Raw genomic sequence first — 24,688 nt, 5'->3', positions numbered from 1 at the left:
TTTCTTGAATGGCAAGGGTGCAAATTCCTCACTAATGTTGGACTCATTGGTCGAGCGGTATGAGTCATGCCCATATCCTGCCATTTTCTATAGTGTGGCATGGTCTTATTAGTAAAAGCACTAAAACAATAAAAATAGCTCTAACCAACTGTCTTGATAATCATTGCGAGCCAGTGTGCACAATAAAACTTGAAACTAGAGAAGCTTAATGGAATTCAATCGTAATCCTTTCAGCATTAATGTGCTATTGCTACAATGACTTGTCAAAAGGTCTTCCATGAAAAAGGCTTATTATCCCCTGGTTTCAATTTGCCGCACGATAAGCACATGACAAGTATTTTTAACCAATTTCAGTTGACAACTACTACAACAAGAAAGACAATCTTGAACAAGGCACAATATTCCCGGTGTTCCAGTGTAGCCAGCGGATATCCAGGCCAAGACTTCTTTACATGTGCGCATGCCTATTGTTTACAAGCTTTTTACCAACTTGAGACACAAGAATGGATTTGTACTCTACAGGCCATAACTACAACCGGATTATTTCACATATAGCCAGTTTACAAGCAAATTCTAAGCATATTTAAACTTAAATCAATGTCAGATAATCAAGGATTGCATTTCATTCCGCCTCTTTTGCTCTCCCCTTGAATCACGAAAGCCTACTCAAATATGATTGGTAGGACTACTGAAACCGAAAAGGCTTACGATCCTAAAACTTGTGACATTGTGTACATGCATTATGAGTTACAAGAAGAAGAAGAAGAAGAAGAAGAAGAAGAAGAAGAAGAAGAAGAAGAAGAAGAAGAAGATAATTGAGAGCCAGGATGCTAACATTGGAAGCATTTCCTCTATATGAAAAAGCACACAACTTCATTTTAAGTGGGAACTTGTTAGTGTGAATTAGGTGATGATTCTTGCTTCAGGTTTAAGAGGTCCAAGTTTCAAATCCCTACAAGCCCTATTTAATGAAACTTGACTTGTTTACATCAATTTGATTTACTGGGATTACATGTTTTGTGATAAGGAATAAGTACCGGTATATTCTACTCCTACTGCAGTATTCCTTCTGTATAAATCCAGTTCTAGTTTTCCCATTTCTTCCACAATGACGTACTGTGATGGCCCGTATACTGTAGTTGCTTTGAGGCTTCCAAAGACAGCTCATTATCTCCTTTTCTCTTGCCCCCTCGAGAAGACATCAGTGTCAGTGAACGACAGGACTGCACACTGAGCCCAATAAACCTGCCACAGTGAGAAACACCAGAGCACCTGTACGAAGAACCAGACAAATGGGTCATTGAGTGCAACACAGGAGACAACCTGATGTCCATCTCAGAACCCAATTCAAAGTATTGGTCTTCACATATAGAGCTGTCCATGGCCAAGCCCCAGCCTACATTAATGACCTGATCCACCCTCATAGCACAACCCGGGCCCTGAGGTCCTCTGAGCTAGGCCTCCTAAGGGTGCCCCGAACCACGCTAAAGACCAAGGGTGACCGTGCCTTTGAGCCGGTGGCCCCAAGGCTTTGGAACAAACAAAAAGGGGCAGTTAAAGACCCACCTTTTCCGACAGGCCTTTGGGTCGCCGGAGGAGGTGAGTTAGTAGCTGTCTTTTTAATTGGTGTTTTATCCTATGTTTTATCCTATGTATTACCTGCTGTTGTTTTATGCCTTTTATTCTACATTTTATAGTTGTACTTTGGATTGTGTACTGTACTGTAAAGTACTTTGTACATTCGTGTTGAGAAGGGTGCTATATAAATAAAGTTTTACTTACTTACAACAGCACTGAGCCTGATCATCACCAGAGACAACCCAATTGAAGACAGAGTAAATAATGAACTATAAAATGACATTTAGTTAGACATTTTACAAAAATAAATGCATGATACGGTATGCCACATGTTTGAAAGGTCTGTAACATGGGACTGTTCAAAAGCATCCTTTTCATCCACAGTCAATTTACGATTAGTGCATGTTAGCTGGATCTGAAGCAGTTTGATACAGGAAATGTTAGAATTTATAGTCCACGTCTTATCTTTACGTTTGCAATCGGTCCATCTTTTTTAAAAGGCACAGGGAAAAGTGCAAGAATGTATGGGGCATAGATGTCACACTTACATGAAACACACAAAGAGACTGTTAATCATTTGTAGAACAGAACGGAAACCACGCTTTATGTACAATGCCGCTGAAAATGGGCCAATGAGTTCAAAAAATATTTATCTCCAATTCAGATCAAGACCAGGTTAACACATTCATACACATGATATTTAACAATGGCTAATCTATTCTACTGTAGAAAATGTATGGGTTGATTCAACAAAAGTTCACTAGGAGTCATTGTTGGATATGAAGCAAAATGTTTGATCAGTGTCCATTTTTGGCCATGTAAGCACTCTGCCGAATACGTTTGTATTCAAGCTACTGAGTAACATGTTGGCCCATTTTGTCCAACTCCCGTAGATTTTCTCAGCTAAAGGTCAGATGCCCCCTCTCCTGCTAAATTGGCAGCCGTAGCAGGTTTGAAGAGAAATGGCTTCAAAATAAAGCCTTATCAATCCATCCCTTCCTCTCAGGAGGAAAGGGAAAGAGCACACATCAGCTCCGATGAGTCTCTTCTCAGGATCTCGCTGCCTGACTAAGCTTTTCCCAATGAGCCGTGTAAAGCGTGCATGTCCACCCAACAATTTCAGTCATTAGGAGCACAACACTCAAACTTTGTTCATGAGGCCAAACGCATTAATCAGAAAGATAGCTAGTGTTTTCTCTACCAACATTTCTGAACTGCGCTAATAATGCTGTTAAAGGAGCACTGAGAAAAAGTGTGGTGACAACAAAACAAGGAGCAATCAATGCAGAAACAGAGCTTTTGTGCCAGCTTTTCAAGAACGATTTTCATGTTAATTTTGGAAAAAGAGCTTGAATAATCTGAGTTTTCTTGATTATAGGTCTTAATGAAACAATGCAGTGTGCCACAGCACTCAATAGAAATGCTTACAATGACGTCTCTGTGTAAAGAAGGTTAGCTTTTTGGCTAATGTAGGATTCCTAACTGTATGATGAGTTGCACTTAAGCTAGTATAACCATGTGAAAAACAACAAGTAACAGGAAAGACAAATGGGTTTATGTTACAGCAGTACTACTATGTGGTTATTGAGAGCTCATGGAGCAACAGAAAATGACTAAAGGTCTATTTTGGTGCAGCATGAAAACATATATGGCCAGAACTGCAATGAATCGGCTTAAAGCTTGCTTCCTTGCCATTGTCAATGTTATTTTCTCTTGTATTCTTGTAATTTATTGTGCTTTAGACTTTTGAGCATGGAATTTGGGATTTATTTAGACAATAAAAAGCTGTATTTTATATTTGTTTTACTTAACAAGGCAATTTGACTACAGACGTTTTATTGGTAAAACAGGAAGAATAGACCCCTTGTGAAAACATGGGAGTCCCATAAAGAGAGTTAATCTTTCATTAAAGGGGACCTATCATGCAAAATGCGCTTTTTGATGTATTTTATACATAAATGTATTATGTCCCCGGTGTGTTAGGGAACTCATGTCAGAAAATAAAACCCTCTCTCTTCCTCCGTGTGCAAATCTCTAAAATGGGGGTACAACGGAGTTGATCCATATTTGCCATCCGATACGTCATATCTGATGGTGGACCCACGGCACTATCAGAAACGTCGCTGTATCAGAAACAATTCCTGACGTGTTTTGGACATAATAGTCTTTGTTTACATTAGCAAGCATGGCTAACACTCAGAGCTAAGCTGTACTGGAGAGAGAGCATGTGTAAGAAGCAGGATATAAAAAAGGAACTCACCTTGTGGTAAACCCGCAAGAGAGAAAGCCTTTGAGCTCCATACTGAGTGGCAAAGTCACGCCCATCTACTTCCGGTCCATGGGACCTTATTTCGGAAAACTAATGTATTGAAGTCAATGGAAAGAGAAAACGTATCTTTCGATCCCGTTTGAATTGTGCCATGAATTACACATAAGATGTTTGTCAATCTTACAAAATAATTTCCATGTCAAAAAAGTCAGTTTGTCGTAAAACTGTTGAAATATAAGACTATGAAAAATACGCAACTAGAAAGACTACAAATCCCAGAGTCGCGTAAGTGATGTCATAATTTTTTTCCTCCATTAAGAGATAGATTATATCTATATTGCGCTGATCTTAGCTATCTATATGGCGCTGGCTAAGATAACTTTAACAAGATGCCTGTGTGCTTAGTACCAGGTTGTTATCATACCAGCAATGGGTCTTGCTCGTTCTTTCTCTTCCCGTCTGATGAAAGGACCAGGAGTGGCTGGATCAATTTAGCTACCTAGCTAGTAGCTAGCACGTTAGTTAGCATTACAGCCTTGTCATTTGTATAAGCCTTAATATGAAGTAACTTTAAGTAACCCACAATGTTAAACAGTAAGAGTAGTACGGTAGTCATATTTCGTGAACTGTCACCGGTGTGATCATTCTATAATACACAATTTAAGCCCGGGGGAGAAATGTTAACACTAACGCTAGCATCGCCGATCTTTTCTACTTCATGCTATCTGCACAAATGGTTGACAATAAACATTAAAAAGACCAGGCAGTTCAGAGAGAATCAAAGGAAGGCAGGCAGGCAGCTTTGCATGACATTCTTCTGGACGTGTTTCATTGTGGTGATAGTGAGGGTAGTCAATCGTTTTGTTGACAAGACAGTAGTGACGGCCATCTTGGTGACGTGTGTTGTTCTGCGAGACCAGAGATGTAGTTCATTGAGCGTTTCACACAAACAAATGTGTTACTTCACAGTTTTACGACAATTTTTTTTTGTTTTGACTTGCAAAATTATCTTTTAAATTGACAAACATCATATGTGTAATTCGTGGCACAATTCAAACGGGATCGAAAGATAATCTTTCTCTCTCCATTGACTTCAATACATAATTTTTCGAAATAAGGTCCCATGGAGGTCCACCGGAAGGGGAGGGACTTCGCCAATCTACTGTATAGCATTTTATTCATTTCATTTTTAGCATGAGCCAGCATAAGCTCCCCCCCCCCCCCCCCCCTGCTGCTTATTTATTTATTATTCAGTAAAAAAAAAAAAAAAGAAGCTTTATACCCAGAATCAGCACTTTTATAACAGGAAGTGAAATAGAGGGATATGAGGCATGGCTAGAATGGGTGATCTGTTTGGTATTTTGACCAAAACACTTCATAGACATGTTTTTTATATTTTTATATATCTGAGAACTATGCTATTGCCTACAAATAGTATGATAGGTGACCTTTAAAGAATAAGTAGGCAAATAAATACATATTTGTGAAAACATTAAAAGTATGAAAATACAAATATTGGAGTATAAAAGTAAATAAGTAGATTGAAAATGTCAACAAAAAAACATATTTATTCATTTATAGTTGTTATATTTATTGTAACATATTTGTAAAAATATATTAATACATGTTTTGATTTAGATTAATACATGTTTTAAATATTATTTTTATTATTTATTTTTAAAATAATGTTATTTATTAATTCGTAGAAATAAACAGTGTTGTGTTTCAATTCTCCTGGCTTTACGTCAATCTAATGTACATCTTTCAGGAGCCACACATCTCTTTTCTTGTCTGCCATTAGAAGCAGACAGCGAATTAATTACTCCTCACTTTCATGAGTCATGATCCCCACCTAGCAACACTGAACTCTGAGACCGTCCAAAACGAGCGTCTTCAATTCCTCATCCTGAGCAAATATGAAAGCGCATGGCTCCTTAAATCAAGAGGTGTCAACTTGTGAATGTACAGACATGCTTGTTGGTCAAACAGCCTTGAAAACCGAACCTCTATTGACTTAGGGAGGGCAGCCCCAGTGGGTGGAGGCAGCGGACATGTAGGCTTCTTCAAACACAGCCAATCCCCCTGAGGCAGCCTTTTCATGCTCCACAATGCAGGTCCCTCAGGAGCCTGAGTGGTGCCGGGAAAGTGCTGAAGCCTTCCAGACCAATTCACTTCTGGCCATGTTCAGGTGAGAGTATCAGCCTCATCAGCAGTGTCTTTACAAATGTGTATGTCTCTCCTGAAAATCACACTTGTGCTCTTTTTCTGGAGGAACAACCAAGGAATAGTTTGTTTATCAATAACATAACTCGAATTAAAATCCTTGTGAATTTTACAAGTACCTAGAACAAGTTGTCTTCACTTGCAGTGAAGTGTCCACAGACTGAACTGAAACCATTAGCATAGGATATCTCCAATAAATCCTGAGGTTTATCCAATTGTAGAGGATGTCTCAAAATAACTATAATACTCTTCTCACGGTAAGGACTTAATAAGTTAAGTGACTACAGTGCAACCACACCCGACTGCTCATGTTATTGACATATGTCATAGATGAGAGCAGAGCCATCTCTAACTGCCTGGCATTATGACGGCCCGCCCCATTTCTGTTAAAAACAAAGAATCTGTGCCAAAGGAAAAAAGTGTTATCCTAAAAACTGCTGTGTCGTGTTTTGCAGACAGATAGGAAGAAATAAAACAATGGGACCCGGTCAGTCAATGAGTGTACATTCGTGGGAAACACTCCATCACAGCAAAAAATATGATGCTAATGAGGTTGACATCAATCGTCAAAGTAAACCCTTGTAATGTAAAAAGTCAAAGTAGTACATTTAGATACTGCATTAAAATATAACACTGACAAACCAAGAAAACCCCAATTTAAGTGTTATCGTATTAGAGCCCTTGTATATAAAAAAATGCAAGTTATTGTTCATTTTCCCTACTGATTGGCAAAGACCTCCGAATATGTATTTATTGACAAACTATATTTTCTCCCGAAAAAGGGTGTGGCCATAAGAGGAAAAGTACCCAGATGGATTGCTCTCATGTCCAGAACCTTTTAGGCAACAGATTCACTATTCTAATCTATGCATTTTGCTGCAGTGGCTTCATGCAGGCTTGCGTCCCAGCTGCATCTCACAGGTTTAAGCGTGGCCTGAAACTCTCCTGAAAGACTATTATCTTTCGTCGATATGCTTGTAAATGTGTGGTTGATGCTCAATAAAAAACGTCTCTGCACCCCCACAAAATATGTCAATCCACACAATATTAGTTTCAATGAACTCAGGTCTCCCTTGAAAAAGAGATCTATGATCTCAATGAGACCAATCTGGATAAATAAAGGTTACAAACAAACTCAGTGTACTTTGAAAACCATTTGCATACATAACCACTAGGTTTCAGAATGCTGAAACAAAACACTATGTTAAAATTCTTGCTGCTGTATCTTTGTGAAGACATGGCAAGACCTCCACCGCTCTGGCACAAAACACAAAAGCAGCATTGAAGTAAAGAGGAGGGGTGCTTGCGATGAGCTTCATAGGGAGGTGATGAGACTCCGACTGTCTCCCTATCTGTCTGGAACAAGCTAATGGATTCTCCCTTGTCCTCACATGAATGAGAACCATCTTACAAAAAACACAAAGTGAGCTGAGAAAGATGGGAGGGGGCTATTTAGAAGGACCTGGTGGTGAATAAACACAGCATCACAATTGTGTGTGAAGAGACAGTTACATTTAGTGTGATCATGTTACACTTATGTGAGCACGCTCTAAAGACTGATGAAAGCACTTATGGAGCTTCAGGTTAAAACCTTTCTTAAATGGATTATGAAAACTTGTGTTCCTGAGTGTGTGTGTGTGTGTCTCAAGTTGGGGTTGGTTACTGGAGGGGAACAAGGGTGCACTTTCGTTCTGTCTGGCCGATCCACTCCAGTCCATCAGAGGAATGTCTGGTCCCCAGCAATGCTTGCGGTCCGCCTGGGACCACACACACACACACACACACACACACACACACACACACACACACACACACACACACACACACACACACACACACACACACACACACACACACACACACACACACACACACACACACACACACACACACACACACACACACACACACACACACACACACACACACACACACACACACACACACACACACACACACACACACACACACACACACACACACACACACACACACACACACACACACACACACACACACACGCAGTCCACCTATTGAGCGCGGCAGTCCACCTATTGAGGGGGTTTGACAAGTGCAGCTGCTCTGCATAAAGTCCGGATAGAGAAAGGCTTGTTCCATTTTTACCGCTCAGTTAAACGAACATGGTCGCCATCCACCTCTAAACAACCTGTAATATGAACATTCAAGGATATCTTCACATAATTTCTGCCCCACCTAGAGACAGTGCAGTGATGTTTTAAAACACTGTTCAATGGTCTTTTGTAAAGTCACTCAAATTCACATGATGAAAATCTAAAACTTAGTAGCAATGCATAGTCGATGTTTTTGAGCGCAAATTCCTTGCTAGAGGCTCTGTGAGGCTGTAGTTTTTACTCTGTCAACCATTTTAGCTTAACATTTGATAACTAGAAGGGCATTGGGAGTGAGCAATTCTAACAAAAGTATAACAAATGATGTGTGTGTCTGCAACGTGATTGGCAGCCACTCCAACATTGGATGTGTTCTTTCGTGCTACAACCTTCAACAACTTCTATAACGATAGTAGTGCTGTTTTTAACGTAATACTACAGAGAATCAAATCAAAATATATAACTTCCTTGACAAAAGTTATTAGTTCTAACACAAAGTACAGCTGATGGGAATGTCATTAGTTCTGCAGAACTTTTATCATAAAAAGGTATTCGACATTTTTTACCCGATCATGCCGCTTGATGAAAAGTCAGGGGATTTTCGAAGTTGTTATACTGTAGGTTATTGGACAGGTTGTTGGACGGATGTCAAGGGATTTCTCTCAAATTAATAATGTCAACTTTATGATGGTGCATGAGGAAAAGTCAAGAGATCACCAAAGTCAGTCAGAACACATATTTTGAGTGTCATACATATCTGTACAATCCTTAATAGATATCCATCCCATACATTTTAAGTGGCTCTCTAAGAGGGAGTGATGGGCAATAATATTCCAGGTGTTGTTGTTTCAGTCTTTATAAGCTATAACAGCTATGACCAGTATAGTGTTATCAACAGCTCCCGGAAACATAAGTTCTAATATTACACTAGATAGTAAACTAGAATGCTTTTCAGCCATAAACCTTGAACAATTAAATTCAATGATTCTCTCTTCTAAACCATCAACATGTATCTTAGACCCGATTCCAACTAAGCTGTTAAAAGAAGTTTTTCCATTAATTAGCACTTCTTTATTAAATATTATGAATATGTCTTTATTATCAGGCTATGTTCCACAATCATTCAAAGTAGCAGTGATAAAACCGCTTCTTAAAAAGCACAACCTCGATCCAGAGGTTTTAGCCAACTATAGACCTATTTCTAATCTTCCGTTCCTCTCAAAGATTCTTGAGAAAGCAGTCGCAAAACAGCTGTGTGATTACTTAAAAAACTATGATTTATTTGAAGATTTTCAGTCTGGCTTTAGAACACAACATAGCAGAGAGACAGCTCTGCTTAAAGTCACAAATGACATTCTAATAGCCTCAGACAAGGGACTTGTCTCTATTCTTGTCTTGCTCGATCTTAGTGCTGCATTTGATACTATCGACCATGATATCCTATTGCAAAGACTAGAGCACTTAGTTGGCATACAGGGAACTGCTTTAGGCTGGTTTAGGTCCTATCTATCTGAACGCTCTCAGTTTGTTCGTGTCAACGATGAATCTTCCATGCAAACCAAAGTTAGCCATGGAGTGCCACAGGGCTCAGTGGTTGGACCTATTTTGTTCACACTATATATGCTTCCGTTAGGCAATATTATAAGGAATCATTCTGTAAACTTTTATTGTTATGCGGATGATACTCAACTATATTTATCAATCAAGCCTGATGAAATTAATAATCGAAATAAAATTCAAGACTGCCTCAACGACTTAAAAACCTGGATGACCTTACATTTTTTGATGTTAAACACGACCAAAACTGAAGTTATTGTACTTGGCCCGAAGAATCTACGAAACAAATTATCTAAAGATATACTAACTATGGATGGCATTAATTTGGCCTCCAGTGAGACTGTCAGGAATCTTGGTGTTATATTTGATCAGGATTTATCCTTTAACACCCACATAAAATCAATGTCAAGGACCGCCTACTTCCATCTACGTAACATTGCAAAAATCAGGCATATCTTGCCTCAAAACGATGCAGAGAAACTAGTCCATGCATTTGTTACTTCAAGGCTGGATTATTGTAACTCCTTATTATCAGGGTGTACAAAAAAGTCAGTCAAGTCGCTTCAGTTGATTCAAAAATGCTGCAGCTCGTGTACTAACCAGAGTTAGGAAAAGGGACCACATTACTCCTGTTCTGGCTGCCTTACACTGGCTCCCTATAGAACACAGGATAGAATTTAAAATTCTTCTTCTCGCCTACAAAGCCCTTAATGGGCAGGCGCCATCTTACCTTAAAGAACTCATTATACCCTACTGTCCTACTAGGGCATTGCGTTCCAAGAATGCAGGGTTGTTGGTTGTTCCTAGAGTCTCTAAAAGTACAATGGGAGCCAGAGCCTTTTCTTATCAAGCTCCACTTTTGTGGAATCAGCTTCCAGTTTGTGTTCGGGCGGCAGACACCCTATCCGTTTTTAAGAGTGCGCTTAAGACCTTCCTTTTTGATAAAGCTTATAGTTAGGGCTGATTACATTCAGCCCCTAGTTTTGCTGATATAGGCTTAGTTTGTCGGGGGACATCTTACTTCTTCCTTCTCTCTGTCTATACCTGTATACTCTCATGTTCCGATTAACCCAGCTTCCTCAAATTTCTTTCTTTTTGGTGTCTATATACGCCGGGATCTGGAGTCATGGATGATCCTGCGGTCCTGTGTCATGGATCGCGAGTCCTGGATCTTGAGTCTTGGCTGTGGTCCTGGATCATAAGTCCTGGATGGATATCCTCGTGGATTCATCTTCCTATTATACACACATGCTTTTCCAAACATTTGGACTACCTATGTTGCAAATGTATTATCTTTTCAATTTACACACGGCATCTATTGCACGTCTGTCCGTCCCGGGAGAGGGATCCCTCCTCTGTTGCTCTCCCTGAGGTTTCTCCCATTTTTCCCTTTAAACTGTGGGTTTTCTCTGGAAGTTTTTCCTTGTACGATGTGAGGGTCTAAGGACAGAGGGTGTCGTATTGTCATACTGATATTCTGTACAAACTGTGAAGTCCACTGAGACAAATGTAACATTTGTGATATTGGGCTATATAAATAAACATTGATTGATTGATAACACACTGGCTCTAGCTTCACATCTAATTTTGGAGACTTGGTGGGGTCTTATGGCAATTAACTTGACATTTGTCAGGCTTTGAATAATTAGGGGCTCTTTGTTTACTCCTTATATTTTGGAAATCAATAAATAATAGTGGCACTATTAACTTTAAAAGCACTGCTTTATCATAACAGATATCCATCAGAGGATTTCCCCTATGTTGATTGTACGATGGATTGAGGCCAGAAAGCTGAGAAATTAATAAATGCAGAAAGATCACTGAGGTCCATGGGAACTTTGGCTAGCAGCACAAACAACGCATTGCTGTGATTCCTCACCAACACAAACTGTCAGCTCTAAGCTTTTATAAGGGTTGACTGTGCGGAAAACAAACTCTATCGTTGAGTCATGCTGACACGGTGACTCAGTGGGAATCAAAGCTCCAGACTGGGTCGACTAAAGTCAGCGCCAGGTCATCCAGCTGTTTTCTCACTGGCACCTTTTACCAATTGTGACATAATTCTGTTAAGAGTGCATGCCCTCTTATAAAAGCCCTTATTAGGCTTTGCTAGAAACACATACCGGCTGGAGTGCATTATGTTTCACATGGACAACTCAGAAAATCAGTTGCTGGCAAACAACAAAGCAAGACACATTACAAAAAAAAAGGATCAAAGAGCCACACATATACATAAATACTTCTATGTTAACATTTTAAAAGCAAGGCACAATTGTCGCTATTTGTTTGTTTGTTGCTAAATGTACTGATGTCAGTCTTGGTTAAAAGAAAAGATGCAAGAAAATCTGGGAGCAAAACCAGAGCAAATCTAACATGAGAGCGTAATTGTTTCCAGTTGCTACATCAAGTTATCAGGATCGTCACCATTTGGCATACCAGCACATCCCCAATGCCCGATCAGATACACAGTTGTTCAGCACTCGCCAAGAATAGAGATTTAAACTTTAAGTCTTCCATCTGATGGGCTATCTTGCAATGTCATAAGTTGAGCCTGTGGTTACAAATGGGGCATCCAATTGCAGTGCTGTCTGGGCATGGGCTCTCCATTTTCTCAGCAATCGCAGGCTCATAGGGCCCATAATGTTAGCGATTTTACAAACCTCAATAAACAAAACATTACTGTTTAGTTGAGGGGATTTACAGAGTTTGCGGGCTTTAGTGCTAAAAGCTTGAATGACAGCGCCATCTCTAACTCGGGAGCTTTACGTTTTTGAGTTTAACATTATGAGTCTATTCATTGTTGTATTTATTATATATACAGGTTTGATGATTTTGTGGAACTAGAATATGCTTTCTCTATGGAATAGATGTTCGTCATAAAAAAAAAATACAGTATTTTTCAACATATTTTGCAAAGGTAAGTCATTATTTCAGATACTAAGTCATTCTTTTGAGACATTGAGTTGTTATATTGAGATACTAACTCACTATTTTGAGAAAGTGTCTCAGTGTCATGACTGACAGAATCTTTTTTCCATCACAAGCTTTTATTTTATTTATTATTTTACTGGCAGAAATGGGCTTCCACACATATCAGACAGTTGCTTTGAAACTGTAAAAAGTGGTGAATAATCCCACAGGACCTGCATTTCTTATTCTCTCCAGCCTTTATGACTGACTGCACTTGTTACTACTGTACAGAGTCAGTGAATGGGCATCTGTTGGCCGCCGACACACCGACAGCTCAGTTTAGTGTTTGAGGTGAAACAGCATCCCTGATTGGGTGCTACATGTGAGAGCATTTTTAAAAGGAGTATGTTGTTGTTGTTGTTTTTCAAGGCCGCGGCAGTCGGAACAAGCGTCAGAGAGACGTACTGAGGGCCGGGATTCACACAGATGCCTCATTAATGTGTGATCAAGCGGAGAGACAGAGGACGTCTGTGGAGCGTGGCCAGCGCTCTCTTCCTCCCCACAGAGAACCCTTTCTACACCTCGCACCCCACTTCATATCTTTATTGCACACACCTATAATATCCGGTTCCACCTCTGCAGAGGGAGGAGGGAGTGTTAGCCAGAGAGAGAGGTGAACACTCAGGTATAAGTGTGAGAGGGGAGAGATTAAAAGGAAATCAAAGCCTGCTGATGTGAGGACAGGCTGCTTTCAGCGCAGCGTCCCTCAGCATCAATTAGCATGTTGTGCTGTGACTGGCTCGTGTTAGAGGTGAAGTGGACCAGCTGAGGGAGGTAAACATACCTCTTCCCCAGGGCTTGCTGAAATCAGAAGGAGGGAAACAATGTGCCACTGGCTGAGCCACAGAAGCCTGCCTGTGCCGGCCCACTAACACTCTTTAGCAGTCATTTCCTACCTTCTCCTCCAATTTCCTCGCCTCAGTTCATGCACAGGGCTGACAGTGGTGGGTTCACCTGGCTGCATAAGAAACCTTTTTTTCTGCTCTGACTCAAACCTGTTTGCGTTTGAGGGAGCCTGTGTTTTGGTTCACTTTAGCAGAAGGGATGAGGGGCTTTAGATTGATCAGATCAACCAACAACTGAGATTGGCTGAATGCCTCCTTTGAAGCAGAACTATACAATATTTGTGTTTTGGTATCTCTACCTAAGAATAAGTCAGTTTATAATCATGTAAAAAAGTGGCCAAGGCTATCAAGCTTATTGGATGGTATGCAGGCTTGTTGATATAAAATAAAAACAAAATAATATTATCAATCTTTTGTGAAATAAGCCCCCAGTAGCCTGGAAAAAGGCAATATGGGGCAGCATATTTGATAACTAAACTGTTAATCGGACCACAAATCTGACAAATATTAGCAAGCTAGTGCAACCCCAACACACACACACAACCGACCAACATTCAGCAAAACCCTAAAGTGTAGCCCCCTTTAAACACAGGAACAGAAAGTTAGATAACCTGAAGGGTTAGCAACCAAAATCAGCATTCTTTATTTTTTCCTGCTGTTTCAATTTCCTGTACTGTACCTGCTTATACAGTAGAAGGTTTGTCTCCGAAGCTTTTGCCCATCCTCCGTCCAGCAAAGTAGATGTATAGCAGCTTGAACTGAGGGGGAGGGAGTTACACTATCTAGCTAATTTGTGAATAAGCTAGATAACTTATTTGAAAGCCAACCCGAAAATGTTATTATGTGAATCCCTCCCATGTTGAATGTTAATTATTTAACTGACACAGAAGTTAATTGACCCTAATATGACTAATTTTGTTTTTAATTGATCTAAATAAAAAAACTCTTCGGCCACAGATCTCTCAAAAGTTTGGTAAAATCTCTCAAAAGTCCTAAGATACAGTTTTCTTCTTAATGACGCTTTTTTTCCCCAAAACAATGTTACAAAACAAATTGTGAGCTTACTGAGAATGGCCAACTTTAAAAGAGATAAGAAAAGCACTCTTGTAAAGAGTGGAACAAAGAAGTGAGGCTCTAATAATAATAATCACTCTTAACATTACTCAATGGAGACAGGAAAAGAAGAGTAAGAAACAAGACGGGACAAAATACATGAGGGAGTGTAAGTCTTAAAACTGTGAGTCATGTGATCTTTCTGTGCCATTTAAAAGTATCTATAACTTCTATTAAAGGCTTAAGATTTACATTTCTGAGGCCAGGTTCTCAAGAGACCTTTGTTACAACGGACAAAATATAGTGTAACATCCAAGTGCTAGACTGGTCATGGTTTCACATATATTCAGGTCAACCTATCTGGCCCTCTTTAAAAGCCCTCTTGTACACTGGGCTCATTCAAGGTCCCTAGGTGTAAATTGAGACGTAAACAAACAATTTAGGTCTAAGCACTGAAGCTATACAGTAGGTCCCAGATTGACCTTTATTACAAACAACCATCACATCAGTTTGAAGACATTTATTAAAATAAACTATTTTAAATTAGATCAGCAGGTGCAGAAAAATAATGCTCTGAGAACAAAATCAAAGTGTGTAACAGAAAGTCCAAGAGGCTTTCCAAGATGACCTGAAGCCACAACAAGTTAAACAGTGCCCTTATTATATGAAAATGTCTGCCTATTTTCTTTGACATTCACAAAACATATCATTACAAAAACAGTTTAGGGAATGGACTTGGCTTTCCCTCTTTTGTTGTGAGTTTCCTGACGTAAATATAGCATTTTCAAGTCACATGGTTTACTCTTCAGGAGTATATCAGTCATTTTAAAGACTAATACCTGCTTTTATGAGTCTCCACTTTGTTTCTCTATGTACAGTAAATGCCTGGGATGTCAGAGAGAGACAGAACATGATAATTAAAGGGGCCCTATTATGCTTTTTGGGGTTTTCCCTTTCCTGTAGTGTGTTATATATGTTTGTATGCATGTAAATAGTCTGCAAAGCCTAAAATCCCCTCCCCCCCGGCCTGAAACACCTCCATTGAACTTCTTTGTTTACTTCCGCAACATATTGACTTACACTTCTATTGGCTAGCCTTCCAAAACATTGTATGTGATAGGCTAAGGGGCAGGACATCTCTACGCGGTTGACCAATTACAACAGATTCATAGCTAACCAATCAGAGCAGACTGGGCTCTGGTTTCAGACGGAGGGTGGAAAGAGGTTCTCTCTTTTCAGTTTAACATTAAAACATGTGAACAAGTCACAGTAGAGGCACAAAATACAAATATGAAACTTGAAAATAAACATATGTCCTCTTTAGAAAATAGACGGATCATTTTGTCGAGATGAAATATGTCTGCACTTATGTAAATAAGGTTAGTACAGTATAACATTTAAATACACTAAAAGAGCTTTGCAAAGCAGATAAAGATCAGTTAAACCTTCACAAAGTAGATACAAGTTGAAGAGTCTACTTTGACAGAAAGTAAATGTCATGGGTAATACAACCATGTTATGTAATACTGGCAGTATTAGAGGATATCATAATCTTTCTAAAGTTAATCCATCACTAGGTTGTGCAGGTTCAGCATTTTTGATTGTTTAATAAATTGTGAAATCCTTATCTGCATAAACCTTGTTTGTCTCAAAAAAGGGCATCGCTCTATTTATGCTACGAACAAAGACTCTTAGGTTTTTTGCTGATATGGAATCAAACAGCCATCCTTCAAAGTGTCACACCACATAAAGAGCCTAATGTATCATTCACAGCCTGGTTTGTTAAATGTATTCCAAAACTGAATATCTATGTTTGTATACATACATACATCTGTAATGCAACATTTCTACACACAGCATGTTCCTATGATGGATTCAACCAACCTGATTCGTTCTTTTGTGCAATCTCTCACATAAAGTGACATGTGTGCCTCTAGTTGAACACACCTCCTGCTGTCATTTGTACTTAATACTCATAATGCAACTGTGCACTACCTGCCACCCCATGCAAACGTACACATGTGAAAACAAACACACAGGGCCGCCTCAGCAGTGGAGTCGTTAACTGGCCTCACAGACTGCTCTCTGTGCAGCCACCAGCTCTGACACTGGCCTGTGTGAACTCCACTGTCCCACTTATCAGATCACTGTTTACACAAGCCAGCTGTGCTAAACTGACTGCAAGCTTTATCAGGGTGAAACAGCTTTTAAACCAAACACTAGTGAATGCGTACCAATTTGTAGTCAAATAAACTTAACAGTAAGCCAATTAATCAATCAATAGAAGAAAAAAAAGAAAAAAGTTCATTATTTTCTAAAGCAGAAAGTAAAATAATTCCAACACTCTGATTGTAGCTTGTCAAATGTTTGTCAAAATTGGCTCTGAAACTTTTTTATGGCAATTTTTCGACCACTTCTGACCAATATTTTGACGTTTAATTGACTAAATATCATCAATTACTGAAAGAATGTTGATGCAGATGAATTGACAATGATATGAACCTATAGCTGCCGCCCTAACCATAATAGACAGGCCTACAGCTGTTAATGTTTTCCCATTGCTTTAATAAGGGGAACATATTTCACCAGTGAGAGTGCTGAGAGAATACAGCTCAGAGGGAAGAAATAGACCCTGCAAGAGCTCTAAAATTAGCTTGACTTTGACAAAGAGCTGATTTAGACCACGCACTGTTTGTAGGAAACACTTGACATATAAGAGTGGCTGTGGATTAAGCCAGTTGTGGATGGTCAGTCAGCACCATGGACAGAGACCAGGCTGTCACCACAGCTTGACCCCTGGGGCCCCGTCCCACCACACAAACCAAGAGAAAACACTGGAAAGGCCCAAGGGCTGCCAGAGACTCTTCTTTTGTGATGGGTGTGTTTAAAGCATGGGAAAAATACATCAGGCTTATTCAACAGCAAGAGTCAGTCTAATTAAATTGTATTTAAAATGTCAATAGATGACGATGACAGGCGTTCACCTAAAACAAGAACCTCTTCCTCTTTCCCATGATTTACTAGGAAACTGCTCAGCATTAATTGTTGCATGAGGAGGCAACTTCCAACTGTGTTCCTCATTTCATAAGAGGAGAATGTGAAAACAAGCTTTAATATTACATGTATTGGGGCAGTAATTAATTATTTAACAAGATATCAGCTTCCACCGTATACGTTCCACCGTAGCTACACTGACTACTTTAGTCCTTGCTGGGGAAACAGGCCAGAATCTCCATTAATTATGTACATAATGCATGAACCTACCAACTAACAAAGGGCTACTGTCTTTGTAAAGCAATAGGTGACAGTGCAACATTAGCCTCTGTGTGACAACACTTTAAATCTAAATATAACCACGGCTAAAGCTGATAACTAAACCTCCAGGCTAATGTGGCGTTCACTTGCTTCTGGAGGGCTTCGACCATCTGTCCACTGAAGACGTGTACATGTATACAACAAAATATTGAACACATGCCATTCTTAACATATGATTCATGGTTGCTGCTCTTGAAGTTACAAAAGGAAGAATGTCACCAAAACAGCGGCCAAAAATACTGTATGTAAGCTAGGTTTCAAACTTTAACATTAGCCTAGCATTGAAGTTCCTTATTAACAACACGTTGCTGTAGGCGTATAACCCATCACTCCTTCAATATCTACACCCCATAAAAAGTCACTTAAACTAACTGAATTGTGATATTACAGAACATAGCATCTTTTCGCAGTCATATTGACACTTAAGGTCGTCTGCGCTGTTAAGAGTTATGATATTTCCTACAGCGCTTGAAAGCAGCAGCTCGCATGTCAAACATAATGTCAACCTTGTCACAGAAACACGCTGAAAACTCTCACAAGTGTCTCCACTGACCTTGTTCAATGGGGGGTTCCGGGTCACATCGTAGCCCTTCTTCTTGGTGTAAACGAAGGTTTTTGTGCTGTCCTCGGACTTATGCATCTCCGTTTCCACAGACTCCCGTCTGACCAGCCCGCGAGCCATTGTGTTGCCTCTTTAAATAGAGCGACGGTAAACTGTTGTGAACTCAACAAGTGGATGTGCAGGTCTGACCGCGGTGCTCTGCTGTGCAACACTTCATACAAGAAGTACCCCAAGCTCCTTATCAATGAGCCTTTGTTTTATTGTTTCCAATAATTCTCCCAAGGTCTGTGCAAAGTCCCTGCATCAGCAGTAGAACATGCAACAGGTGCATGGGCAAAGAAACAGATACACGTTGATTGGGCTATTGGTCAATAATGTAAAACCTCAATTTATCGTGACTTTACCTCCCTTTTTTTAAATTAGTACTCATTTTAGTGGAGTTGTTTAGCATAGTTATTTAAAAAAACTGCTTATTAAACTGAGTTTAAATAACCTTACATACCATTATATTTACTTCAGTTCATTCACATTATTTCTTGATTATGAATCTATACTGACAACAATGTTTTTTAACCAGATCTAAATTATAGATACACTATAGCAGCTAGATCCAAAAGTAATAGTAGCACCAAGAGGTAGCTGTAAAAATCATAATATAATCCTTCAACTACAGTAACTTTGCTGTTTCTCACTGAGATAGCAACATTCCCAGAAATGAGAGTAGGCTGCATTTGTTAGGCCTTAAATAAACACTTTACATATTGTATCACAATATTTAGATTGTGCCCCGGTTTTCCCAAAGGTTTTTTCTGATGAGTCATGATTGAATGTAGATCTTTTCTGATGGTTGTGACAGGAGGGAGGATATTTGAAGCCAAGGTCAACTTTCAGCCTTTACACTGTTATAGGAGGAGAGTTACGTAATATTGGGCGTGTTTGACAGTCAGTTCAACCATCAGTCCACAAACCTGATGTTAATGAGGTTACTCCTCTACATTTACTACAGTCTTTCTAGAAAACCAGCTGATTTGCAAATGATTGTCCTTGCAGAATCACAGCCGTCTACGGAGACATATTAGTTTAATATTTTCCTAATTATTTTCTTTATTATATAGTTGTCTTCATTGCAAAGGACTCCCTGTTAATTTGCAGCACTAAGATAAAGGAGTTTGAACCCCAAGTAAGCACATCTTACATGCTGCATACTGTGGCGCCTTTTTAAAATAAAAGTATCTTTACAGGAAATCTCTCTTTTAGGCAACAATACTACTTTAGGAAATATTGTGGCTCGGGATAAAATGACTACAGAAGTGGCAAAGATTTCTGTAAAACAAGTCAAGTTTGGATTAAGATTTAGATAGAAATGGCACTTACATATGGGAGTTATTTGACAAATGGATCAATTCTGGCTACATACGGTACACAAAAAGTGGTCTCCAGAGTGAGAGCCAGTTGTTTTTGGACCCAACCATCCACCACTAACTGATTCCTTTATGGACTTTCTGGCCCCTGATACTTCCTGGTTCACAATTACCTGGAAATGATTTTGTGGGAAATACACAAATTACAGGGCATTACTTTAGATACAGCTACAAACGGTGTATTAGAACAGCCTGGAGAATGAAGGCTAGTTGAACTCGTTGGTCAGTGTAACAGTATTTAGACTTTCAAGGTTTTCAGGACTCAAATGTGGATTTAGTTACCCAAACGGTGTCCCTTCTCTCTCCCACATGAGGCTTTATGTCAATTTGGTCCAATCACACTACTATTAGTGGAGAGATTTATATTTCTGTTTCTTCTCCAACTTTAAAGCCTTGGTTTTTTGTCTGGTGTTTTAGATTGTTGAAACTTCACTTCAGGAAACACAATACCGTCTCCAGTCCATTTGGCACCTGTCTGCAGCTAGAAACAGGCCTCCAAAATACAGTATCAACAGGCGTTTGAGGTTCACATGGGGACACATGGATTTTGTGCTGGCTCCGTCAAGCAAAAGACTCAGTGACCGACTACTCAGTCCTCACAGTTCAGAGTCAACATCTGAATGCTGCTGCTGCTGCCAGATGCACAGACCCGACTCTGTGAACTCAACTAGCCCATCTGTTTCATCAGATTGATTAAAAGCAAGTGATGCAATCATTTTCCATTCATACACCACACAGCAAAAACATCCCGCACAGAAATGACATGCATAGGCGTAGACAGAGGGGACATTCCCCCTTACTTTGTAAAATACGTGCATTTGCATCCCCAATGAAAATATGAAAGTAATAGAGGACTAACTGGATGTCACTTGAGTTCTAGAATGCTTGATATCCTGTGTCAAGGTGTTACTTCCAGATTAAATAATAGACTTTTATAAAATAAATATAGGGCATGTTGGTACCATCCAAGATCTGTAAGTGTTTTTAGGCTATAGATCTATTGTGATTGTTGTAAGGGAAACTTCTGCAGCAATGGAGAGTCAGCTTTGATGTCAAACACTGAATGTTTATTTACAAGTATCGGCCAGAGAAATTCACATCACAAGTCACACAACCAGAGATTCTGACTGCCCTGGTGGGTTGCCATGTCAAATCTGCCGCGCCTCTCTCTCGACAGACCTTTTAAGTAGTTCAGAGAGAGTAAACAACATATTTGGGGAGATAGACTAAACAGCTGGGCACCCTGAATCACTTGCGTCTGACCCTTAATGGCCTCGAACCCAGCGTTCCCACAGCCGTAAACCATTTTGTGACCGAGAGTTGAACTGGTTTATCAAGATAGCTGGAGCCTCCCATTCCTTAAGAGAGAGATAACAGAGCCAGGGTTGGTCGTAAACGTCAACACACAGAAAAGGTTAAATATCTAGGAGTAAAGACAGAAATATTCCCTCACAATTGTTATAGAGGCAATTGAGCACTGTAATGATCCAACATTTTTGAAAAAAAGAAAGGAGGATAGAGAAATGTCACAATCCCATTCTTGAGAGATGGCCTACAATACATCTGTTGTCTGGTGCACTTTCCACACAGTCCTGTCGGTCTTTAGTTCTTGCTACGGTCACCCAAAGCCTCTGATGTATATCTTCTGCGGTTCAGAGGTACATGCGCGACGTTTTTTTCTGCTTCCACACACATCACAAAGTCCAGTTAGATTTTACCCTATTACTTTTAGTGACTCTGTCCTCTGCTAAGCCTGGTCATCACTGCCTCCTCTCTCCTTTTTATCCCAAGGCCCACTTTTTTCCTACATCTCATAATACTAAACAGAAAAATCTTGACTTGAAGACAGGCTTAAACTAATGAGGGGTTAAAGTGTAGGTTTAGAGGAGGTGTGTTGATAGGAGGGCTGATGGGGAACAGGTTTAACTAATAAGGCCTGGAAAAACAATCAAACCGGCAGGAAGTAGAAATTGATCAGTTACCAAGTTCAAAATAAAAACACTAAAAACAAGATCATGAAAATGTTTTTATGACTGGCTCAAAAGCAGCGGTGGGAATGTTGAAAGGCTTGATGAGTAGAATCTGCACTATGACTGTCAATGTGTGATCTTGATCAATATCTTCAGCCAAAGTGCCTCCTGATAAAGTGGAACCAAACCAAACTCCCCTGATCAAATTATCATGTTTTCATTCTATGCTTGAATTAAAAAAAAAAACGTATCTGGATGACAAACATCTGTTTCTGTACAAGGAAGCTATTTTCGAGGGTTCCGGCAGGAAGCCAGTTGGCAGAGGAAGGGCATGAGGAATGTCGGGAGAGTTTGGGAGGCACCATCAGCCCACCCATTGGAAATCATCGTTCTGTAACAGCTTGATGTTGTTTCGGAAGCTGTTTACCTGGTGAGAGAAATTCCCAAACGTTTATTATCCAAACACTTGGCACTGCCAACAGATAATTTGTCAAGTTAAGAAAATCTAATAGCCTGACTTCCTGTGCTACAGAAAAGGTCTACCGTACAACAGGTCTTTTGAGAACCCAGTGTATATTAAAGGCTTTCATGGTCCAGGTATTTTTGCAAAATACAAAAAATCCCAAAAATTCAGAAGATGTGCCAGTACAAGTCTTGTATGATAAGGTCTACCCCACACTTTACTTTATTGTCCTCCAAGGGAACAAATGCAAAAGCTGACAGACAGGGTCATTTGACAACGCAAAGAGAAAAAGACAACCAAAAGAGTCACATATGCTCAGTCATTTGACTATTTTAGGATTCTAACATATGCGAATTGGCATAACGCACATTTGGAATGTAAGACGTATTGCAGGTATTTGGTTTTAAACCCCAGCACTGGACGAATGATACATTTTGACAGTAATTGTTCACATTCACTTGTTTGTCCAATCGGATTAATTGATGGCCTTCATGGGTGAAAGTTGCTTGTTACTGAGAGCTATATGACTTAAATGTCAGGACCCCGACACAAACTGATGAACCCAAATGCACGACCCAGAGAGAAAGTCTTGAATGTAATAAAAAAAGTGTATTTATTTTCACAGTTCAGGTAATTCCTCTTAAGTAGGTGGTGGAAATAACATAAAGCGCTCACAAGGAGGAAAAAACTAGCGTAACAAAAAGAGAATTTAAGAAAAAACTTTAAGCCAACAAAAAAAAAAAAACATAACCAAACCTGACATGAGTGAAAAGCGATCCTTTCGAGGAAACAAACAAGACAAACTGACACAGGACAGGGGAAAGACAGGACTATTTAAACATGATGTGAGTGGGAACAGGTGGAAACAATCAGGGGCGGGGCAGACACTGATGATGGCGGGAAAAATACACAAGGGGAGGAAGAAAACAGGGCCTGAAATGAAAGACAAGAGGTAAGTACAAAATAAAACAGGAAATGACAGACAAAATACATAAAAATAACTAAAACATTTGACGAGACACAACATTAACCGACCGTAGTTACCATGATCTAAAGAAAACATAGCAGGTTGGAGGGAAATTGGTGTGGTATGTATATGTAATTTTGAGTAAGTTGTTTTCTCGAATCAACAGTTAGGTATCATAGAGTTCATGGTATGTGTTGAGCTTACATTAGCACCTATTTGGTAGTGTCCTAGCAACAACAATAATAAAAGTGCTAAGCCTTATGATGGTGCCTTAAACAAAATCAAATAAGTGCAGTATGCCTTGAGTTTTTACATCCAAATGTAATCGGTCTGATTGGGCTAGCATTTAAAGTCACACATGTATATAAAATAATAATTGGATTCTGCTTCTGTAGTTTAATAACAATGACTATACATTAATAGTTTTGTCTTTTTAATGCAGCACTTTCTATCAAGGACTTTGGTTGGCTGCTAAACATGACAAGAAACAGTAATGGCCGTAAATAAACAGTAAATACAACTTTAAAGAAAGAAAACTTCAGTGAAAGTCAAACAGTCAAGGCCATACTCTTTTAAAGTGACAAGGACTGCTGTCAAGCTGACCTGCTGCAATCTCATGTATAACAGAAAATGAAAGAGAGCATGAAACCCAGCTATTACTGATGATTTAATAACATTAAATAAAAAGCCTTGCTGCCAGAACTGGTTGTAATATTAACAGAATGATTGGTGCTAACTAGTGAGGTTACACACATAATGTCTGCCTTTGATTTCATTTCATCACCTCTCCTAATCAACTTTTCAAGACCCTGGTGAAGCAGATGTTTTATAGATGTAATCTCCTGTTATTGCATCTTAATTACAAGCACAGTCCTGACTCACCCACAGACACACACACCTACAGTGTAGAGGAACTGCCTTGATGTATGATCTGGATCCATGCAGTCATACGCAGCCGTCTTTTTTTCTTCTTTTCTTGTCTGTGTTTTGACTCTTGTTTATGCCTGTGGGGCTTTTCTGGTCAGGAGGAGGAGAAGGCAGCAGACAAAGACAAATACAATTACTGAGAATCAAATCGCCCACAAACACATGGTTTTCTCTCTTACCTCCATTTATTCTGCTGGTTACTGACAGAAACAGCTGGCCAAACTTCCTGCTCTGTAGCTGATAGCAAAGGATTCACAAACGTGGTCATTAAAGTAAATTACAGTCTGACTCTATGGAGATGGGAAACCATACAGTCTGATTGCATTGGCATCTGCATTTATAAACTATAGGAATGAGAGTACACGTGAGGGTTTGAGTAATATGGGTTTAAAAGGATCATATGGTGACTAATGGCGCATTTCCATTGCAGGGCCTAGCT

General features: G+C 39.6%; 1 protein-coding gene across 2 annotated transcripts in view; it reads right to left on the bottom strand.

The window, feature by feature from the left end:
* The window catches only part of me1 (malic enzyme 1, NADP(+)-dependent, cytosolic), a 97,861-nt gene extending 79,104 nt beyond the window's left edge, over positions 1-18,757 (bottom strand). Inside the window, exon 1 of one of the 2 annotated variants that reach the window (XM_079693963.1) lies at positions 18,493-18,757. In XM_079693963.1, the coding sequence (XP_079550089.1) occupies positions 18,493-18,621 (129 nt within the window). In that variant the 5' untranslated portion in view covers positions 18,622-18,757. The remainder of the gene's footprint in view (positions 1-18,492) is intronic. The other variant, XM_079693964.1, reaches the window with a different exon arrangement.
* Positions 18,758-24,688: the final 5,931 nt, after the last annotated feature.

Source organism: Notothenia rossii (assembly GCF_949606895.1).
Source record: "Notothenia rossii genome assembly, chromosome: 7".
NCBI classification, from domain to species: Eukaryota; Metazoa; Chordata; class Actinopteri; order Perciformes; family Nototheniidae; genus Notothenia; species Notothenia rossii.
The sequence above is the reverse complement of the archived record's forward strand: the minus strand, read 5'-3'. Positions and strand labels throughout refer to the sequence as shown.